At 35.9% G+C, this 8141-nt stretch overlaps 1 protein-coding gene across 3 annotated transcripts; it reads right to left on the reverse strand.

The window, feature by feature from the left end:
- Positions 1-2693: 2693 nt before the first annotated feature.
- On the reverse strand, positions 2694-7815 carry LOC115993804 (probable linoleate 9S-lipoxygenase 5). Of its 3 annotated transcripts, none has more exons than XM_031117778.1 (10): positions 7695-7815; positions 7328-7557; positions 6426-6715; positions 5463-5703; positions 4929-5267; positions 4725-4810; positions 4534-4641; positions 4111-4415; positions 3753-4016; positions 2694-3658 (listed from the first exon to the last, which is right to left on the reverse strand). In XM_031117778.1, exons 2-10 carry the CDS (start codon positions 7548-7550, stop codon positions 2890-2892), a joined length of 2625 nt encoding a protein of 874 aa, XP_030973638.1. In that variant the 5' UTR covers positions 7551-7557; positions 7695-7815; the 3' UTR covers positions 2694-2889. The 3 variants fall into 3 exon arrangements, with proteins under 3 accessions (XP_030973638.1, XP_030973637.1, XP_030973636.1); XM_031117777.1 differs by having other exon boundaries at positions 7663-7815; XM_031117776.1 differs by having other exon boundaries at positions 7328-7815.
- Positions 7816-8141: the final 326 nt, after the last annotated feature.

Raw genomic sequence — 8141 nt, forward strand, 5'->3', positions numbered from 1 at the left:
AGCAGTGAAGTTGACCTTAAACGGGTTCGCGTGCTCTCCAGTTGACCTTGAAGTTGTATCCAACATCTTGGCATCCTTTGGGTTTAGGGTGCAAATATTGGGCAGTAATCTGGGCCCACTTGGAATGGACCCAAATTTCAGCCCATCATGAAGGTCCCGGCCGAATTAGCCAACCCTTTTTTTTTTTTTTTTTAGAGAGACTAAATTAGCCAACTTGACTTAAAAGATAAATTTACTTTTATGAATCATATTAACAGATGCTTTAAAACAAGGACAGAGATTACTTACAAAATTAATTGTAGTTTTAGACTATAAATTTACTTAATATCTTTTCATTGGACATGAATTTTGACAAATCCATCATTGAATTACATCTTCTTCTTATATCTTCTATGCTTGCAAAATTTCAAGAAAACTAAAGATCGATAGTTATGTCATCAATAAATTTTTTAAATTAAGAGTTTTTATAATTTAAAATTATGCACAAAATATAAACTTATATATCATATAGTAAATGATATTCGATCGACACAAAATTTAACATATGTATTAAGGGCGTAAAGAACATGTAATTCAACGATTAGATTTTCAAAATCTGTTGTAATATTTGTTTTATTAAGTGAGTTTGTAGTCTTAAACTACAACCAATTTTGTAGCTAAATTTTGTCCTTACAATTGTTAGTAAACTATTTTTAAAATATTTTACACCACTTTAAAAAAAAAAAAAAACTAAAAAAAATTATCAAAATATTAACTACTTTTTTCATTTAAAATTTTCCTAAAATGACTAAGGGTCTGTTTGGGATCTGCTTATTTTGCTAAAAGTGAAAATTTTTTACTGAAACTATTGTAAATAAAAATAAAAGTTAACTGGAATAGTAAAATAAGTTGGCTTTTTAAGATAAAGTCAAATGCACACTAAATGGAATTTGTTAACATTTTCTAAAAAATTTTATTGGGTGTCAGTAGCTAATGACACTGAACTATGTATGGTTACGAAAAAGATAGTGCGAAGCAACTATTCAGACATATCGTTTTATGTGAAAACCAACCATGTGTCAACAGTGCATTTTGACGGCAGTTTGGACATCTTCCTTTTAAAGGTGTGGTGTCATACATGCATCGAATAAGAGAAGAGACAATCACAGAAATAGAGTGAGAAAAAACTAGCCAAAATTGACAGATAGAAGCTTTCTTTCAGCTTATTGTTGATGATGTTGTGAACGTGATTGGTAGCCTTTGCCAAATTGCCACAAGTGATTAACCAGCTCCCATGTCTCCAAATCTCATCGCATGAAGCCATAAAGGTTAAGTCCTTCGTTTTCATATTGAACCTCTCTCTCTCTTTCTCTCTCTCTCTCTCTCTCTCTCTCTGCACTTAAATGTATGAATATTGAATTATGAGTTTAAATCTGCTTTGTTCTGTATATGGGCTGTGCTAGATGTGCCATATATTGGATCTATACTGCCTTTGCTCTTTGGTTCTGAATCGCCATTACATGCAGCATATTGATCAATACAGCTTCTTTTTTTTCTTTTTTTTTAAGATTTAATAAAGAACCATTTGATTTGAAGAAACAAAGTGAAGGTCATGTGTTATGTTGGTTGCCCATAGGTTTTGCCGGCTAAAGGAGTCCAAATGGCTCTTCTTTAGATAGATTCTCTATGCTATGATGAAAAAAAATGCAGTTTACTTAATGTTGCCAGAAGTGCAAAGAAATATTTACTTTAATTTTGGAAATTAATTATATTTTTATTGGTCATTTATAATTTATTTTAGGTCTTAGTAAATTATGTTATTACTATGTTATTAATTTCTTAGAGTCAAGGTTTTTTTTTTCTTCAAATTCATAAAATGTTCTTAGAATTTTCACAATGCTTTGGTGCTGATTTCAGCCAACCGTAGATTTTGACTCCTAAGTTTGTTCAACTTCAAGCAATTGTACATGGCAATGCCTAGGTTATCTGTCCTTTGATTTTTATGTTCTATTTTGTTGTTGCATCCATTTTGGTTTTCCCCTGCGTCACATATACAAGAAAAGTAAATGAGAAGTTTTTAATATTACTTTCTTCTTGTTTATCCCTTTTGTGACTTAACACAAAATTGTAGTCTAAGGCTCTAAGCATTAAATTTGCTTGCGATATACATCAAGGTTCTATTAGCAAAGGCATTTTCTTGTCAATACAGTTCTTTGTGAAGCTTGGTGGAGGGAGTTGTGGGATTGACAAATAGAGCTGGAGCTACCGACAATATCGCATTTAATGGTTGGGGTTATGATAGGGTGCATGGATAAAACTTTGATTTATGAAATGTTTTAGCATACAAAAGTCGTTATAACATATGTAGACACGGTGACTGGTTACCTTCAGTTTCTAAATGGCACACATCCTATGACAAGCAGATTCATTTAGTTGAGCTGTGTTATGCAATGGAGATTGTATCAAGTTTTCAACTGCAATAGCAGGTTTTTTTGCATCTCAACCGTCCAATCCTAGTGCCTTTAGTAGGCATCTCTATTATATAATTTGGTCCAATGGATATGGTCTTTACATGCTGTGGTGTCTCAACTTTTGCTTGTTTCTGTGTAATGGTTGGTACTCTTCAGGTGTTAAAACTTACCTATAGTGGTGGAGCAATTTTAGCCTTTAAATTTAAATGTAACAATTATTGTGGTACAATAGATATTTGGGGATAAAATCTGCAAATTTACACAGATTTCACAACATAAGAACAATAGGCACACTATTCATCATTGTTATTGTCTGTAGATAATGCACAACTACTTGCCTTCATCAAGAGGAAAAATGTGGATACAAAAACCTATCTCACAATCTTTCACTTTAACACAACTTACAAAAAAGTAAAATGCTGCTACCAAACCAAAAAATTCAGATGGAGACGCTGTTGGGAATACCCTTGCCAGTGAGCCCGCCCTCTCTAGTAGTATCGGAGGTGTTAGGATAGAGCAAGGTATAAGGTACATTGACTGGCCCAACCCTGTTCCTCCATCTCTGGTCATTGTTCATTTCATTAATTATTATTTCAATTTCTCTCAGCTTATTTCCAAATTTCTCAAATGCTGCGAGTGGTTCAGCATCTGAAGTCCACTCGGGAGTATCTCTCTGCCCAAGATAAATCTCATCAGTTGAATGCCGGGACAAAATTTCTATCAGTGATACACCAAGGAGGGTTTGAAACTGTGCTGTTATAGTTTTCAGGAAGGCTACTTCAGGTTTTGACTCAAGTTCCGCATACTCAGGGGTGCCTGGCTCAGGCATGAAGCGGCGGCTTACAGTTGGGCGATTAGGAAGATAGCCAGCATAAGGGTATTGCCCAAAATTCACAGCTGCATGAAGGGCAGAAGCCACCCATATGATAATGGTGCATGCTTGGATAAGCTCAGCTCGTGTCTTCATCTCAGGCCACCATGGCTCATCTTTCTTGTCACCATGCCCCTCATTGCGGATCTCCATCCACCATGATTGGAGTTCAGAATCATTTCGGACCATATCATCAGTTGGATAGTAGAAAAAACAATATTCACTAACCCAATTCTCAATTGCTGACCAGATCTCTAGCCCGTCAACAGCATAGGGATAATCCTCTATCAGAAGTCTGAGGCCATGGCGGCAGCGTGAGTCTGGAACTGCCATTCCTCTAAAATGAATCAAAAGATTCAAAAGTGGATCAAAATTTGTTCTGATAAATATTAAAACTATAGAAATCATTAAAAAGACAGAGCTTTGCACACCTTTTGAGCAGTTCATTAGGTAATGCCTGTTCAGTGAAGACCCAGTTCTTATATAAAACAGCAGACATCTCCATGGCGTATTTTGCTGGGAAGACTGTTCGCTCAAGCACCCCACCAGCATTGATGAGGATCTGCCGAGCCAAGGCATTTATATTCATTGTGTCCCGGAAATGGGGATGCAAAAGCTTATGTATCGGATGAAGCACACTCAGCTGTCTATTTGTTGCAATTACAAATGGCTCTATTACAGCATGGGTGTTCAACCTGCAAATAGTCAGAAGCATTTAGATATCCTTACTAGATCACAGTCAAGTTTCTACCTTTTGTTATCATGCAGTAATTTTCTTAGGCATCATACCAGTGGCTAATAAGCTGGTGGTAGCCAGAATCATTAACAGCAGCATAGGCTTTGGCCAGCTGCCACACCGAACCTTCAACACCTTCTTCTGCTGGAGTGAAAACTTTACTGACAGCACCATGGCGTTCCCCTTGTGGATGCGGCAAGCTTAACTCAATTGCCAACGGCTTCAGTGTCCCATTATCTTGCAGTAAAAGGAGCGTTCTGGTGGCATAAGTCTTTGTGGTGGTGGAGTTTATTCTCATCAGGTATGGCATTAGTGCATCATGATGATCTAATATAAATAGCCTGTTGTTTCTAATTGCCTAGAACAAGAAAATAGAAATTGGTTATCAGTGTAGAACAGAGTATAGTAACATATTTTGGATGTCATATTGGTTGTATGATGTAGATATAGTCAAAAACATGAAGAATGATCAATACTTGATCTACAGTCAGCCCATTCAGATTCTTCTCTATGTGTTCTTCTGTTATTGCACTGTTTTGATTCCCATATTCTTTAGGGTCTAGATTGCTGGTTGGGGGGAATTCCTGCAGACAACATTCCAGAAAAATGTTGAAGCAAAAAACCATTTAACATCATTTAACAACTTAACCAACAAATTTCTATTTACTTGGAGGCGGCTGATGATAACAGGGTTGACTCCAGCAAGCATTTCTCGTCCAAACTCTTCATCAGTCCTCCAAGCAGACTTGTCCTCTACAATTATACCATTAAAAGCTTTATACTTGTAGTTAAATAGTTTAAAATTTGTGAAGTTTTGGGTATCTAAGATTTTAAAGGATCTAATGTCGAAACAGAGAAAAGTTAGGCATACCTTTGATCACATCAGGCATTGGGAACTTGAGGAATCGCTCACCATCATTACGAATGAGTTCCTTCAACAGCTCCCAAGGAATGCGTTCCCTAATTTTACTGACTGTATGTCCATTCGGTAGCTTAAGCCCCCCTTCATAGAGCTTAATTACATCGTGGAAACTGTCAAACTCGTTAATGGTTTTGTCACATAAAGATGAAAGCTCTGGGAGCAATATCTGTACAAGGGACTTCAGTGCATAGGCAAGAAAATCTGAGAACTTCAAGTGGCCAAACCGCTCATCTCTTGGAACATAAATGTCTAGACTTATAAGTGGCAATCTGCTCTCACTATTGGGATCTGTTACAATGAGAACATTAGGTTGCTGACACAAAATTATCAAAATCAATTCTTCTAGGACACCTAAAAATCATCCTATCATAACAACTTTATGTCACTCAAAATTCTAAAGTCATTGAAGGAGCTCAAACCTCCAGTTTATACTAGTCACAGCATTTGGAAACTGAAAAATTGAATAGAATTGAGAGTACTAACCTTTTTTTGTTGGTTTACGTCCAGTTCTTCCTCTTCGGGGATATGGGTACTCCTTTGTTCCACCAAGAACAGGGCGTGCATAATCTTTACCTTTATCTGGACTTCCCAAATCATTGTAGTAAGCATAGTCATAGACTCTGTCCCACTCCTTAAGCTCCCCTGTTCCATTTCCACGCAGATTTGCTAGTTCTTCTTCCCTATACTTGCGTAACAGCTCAGGTGTTTGACATGGAAGGTAGGTCTAGTACATAAATAAAAAGTCTGTTACTTCATTGAAACAGGATCATAGTGTTGTCATAGGAATGAAAACTAATGTTAAAAGCTTATTTCCCTATTTATTTGGTCCACCATGTCAATCAAGCAGCCAGTAACCATTTTGTATGAAGTTAACTTTTGAGTCCTGTTTAGATTTTAACATAGCTACATTACCAAAAATCATAATGTGCTCAACAGAACCTGAATCCTACACATTAACAAGGACTGAAAATACCAGCCGGTCTACATGGAGAAAGAGAAATGGAACGGTAATTTTGGCAAACCAAAATGGAAGCAGACTGATAAGCTTCCAACTTCGGTAGAAAGGAAAAATCATGATAGAAAGCACTACCTAGTGGGCTACGTATGATGCTACAAAGGTTACTCATTAGGTCTAAGCATCATGTTTTGGAAGAATGTACGATTGTATTTGTAATGAATTAATGATAGCACAAAGATCACAGTTTAGATTTATAATGGAGCAAACTTTGTTCCACATAATAATGAGTAATTTTTAGGACACAATATTTTCTAACAACTTTTTCAAAATTGCCCACATGGTTTGTTGTGGTTGGACCAATATCATTTTTATCTAGGTCCACTACTGACACCAATTGTGAAACAATTGTAACGAGCTATGTCAGTAGTTATGAAAAAGGTTGTGTACCTAGCTAAACTTATTGCTTTAAGAAATCAAAACCAAATTACCTTGTTTGAGAAGAATACGCGGTTGTATTTGTAACGATGTGCAGGGTAAACCCAAGAATTGCAAACGAAATGCACACGACCATGCCCAGGAACATCTTCTAAGGTGACTGTCCTAAGGTAAAACTGGCTGTGATGGTGGTTTCTTACAATGATGGCCCCAGGAACACCCATGGACTCATCCCAGTCAAATGAAATGGTGAATACAGTTTCAACTGCTGTTAATGGAGTGATTGTTGTAACCCATTTCTCCAAATGCGCCACCTTTCCAAGCTTCCCTTGCAATACATTTGCTAAACACACATGTAACAAGATTTTTAGTTTCTTAGCACTATTAATCTTCACAGCTGTTTTATCATTGAATTTTACTTATCAAGATCATCAAAGACAATGCTAGGAAGTTGTTCAAAAAGCTACTTGATTGAAATTTAACTATGCTAAACTGAGCTTAGATCCCAATTAATTGAACTGAGTTTACTTACAGCTAGACTGAGCTCTGAACCCAAGTGATTGAATTGGACTAAATGATTCTTTTTAATAAAATATTTTATTTTAGTTATATTAATCTTTTTTGGCCTTTAGTCCTATCATATGTAAAGCCATAATATATATCCTGATAATCATTTTTTTTTTATAACTTATAACTTCTACCTATGCCATCTCTGATATTAACAAAATTCAAACTTTCATTAGTTTAAACTTTGATGACTGGTAAGAAATAAAATTACAATGTCTGTGCTAGAAAACAAAATAGAAGAATGCTTAAAAAAGAAGGCATTTGGTGTTTGATTTGAAGGTAATGCTTTTGGCTGCATCGAAGGACTAACATGACAAAGTCACACTCATATAACTTAATAATTAAGTTAAACAGAGAAAGAGTTAGAGAAAGAGAGAAAGACGGTAACCTGGGTCAGGATGAACAGAGCTGATGAGTTGCATGGACACACCCTTGCCCAACAACTCATGAATCCGATCAACAAACGAAGCTTTGATATCTTTGAAGTCCAACACGTTCTTCTTCATTAAAACAACAGTCCCTTTTACTTTCTTTCTCTCTCCCACCTTGTGATTGTGAATATTCTTCTTCTTGGTCTTGCCACAAAATATTTCTATTATTTTCTTTACCATCTCTGAACTGGAACAAGAAGCCATCAAAGAAGGACTGTTAGCTTGAAGAAGACACTCCTCTTTGATATTGGAAATAGGAAATAAGAAATGAGAAATGAGAAATGAGAGAGACAGAATCTTTGGAGAGATCGACTATAGGAGAACCTGCACTGCTCTAGTCAGGTTAGCTGGAATATAATTATATAAGCAGTACGTTTTTTGTCTTTTTTTTCCTTTTTTTTACTTGAGTTCTTGACCTGAGAAAGACTTTGGGTCTAAAACTATAATTCTGTATGAATACAATGTAGCTCTAGCTCCAGCTATGCGGGGCTTCAAATAGTGATGGTGCCAACTGTATGGTGGGGTCCCAAAACGAATTTCAATCTTTATCTTTTTATTAATGAATAATTAAAGGACCTGATTCGGCATTCACAACCACATTTGGTATTTACTTTTGGAATACAATACCAAAAAAAAAAAACAATAAAAAAAAAGTTTTTTAGTCTATTTTGTTAGCAAACAATAATTTTTTATATCTACGTGCCAATTGGTATGGTCTCTTTCACACATGCCCTTTCGATTTTTTATGTGGCCATTGATTCATCTTAGCAG

Source organism: Quercus lobata, chromosome 6 (genome assembly GCF_001633185.2).
Source record: "Quercus lobata isolate SW786 chromosome 6, ValleyOak3.0 Primary Assembly, whole genome shotgun sequence".
NCBI lineage: Eukaryota > Viridiplantae > Streptophyta > Magnoliopsida > Fagales > Fagaceae > Quercus > Quercus lobata.

Coding starts and splice junctions, on each gene's coding strand:
- LOC115993804 (XM_031117776.1), bottom strand. CDS start 7,574: ATGGCTTCTTGTTCCAGTTCAGAGATGGTAAAGAAAATAATAGAAATA. Junction 4,416..4,533: donor ATGGGCTGACTGTAGATCAA/GTATTGATCATT, acceptor TTCTTGTTCTAG/GCAATTAGAAACAACAGGCT. Junction 4,017..4,110: donor CACCAGCTTATTAGCCACTG/GTATGATGCCTA, acceptor GACTATTTGCAG/GTTGAACACCCATGCTGTAA.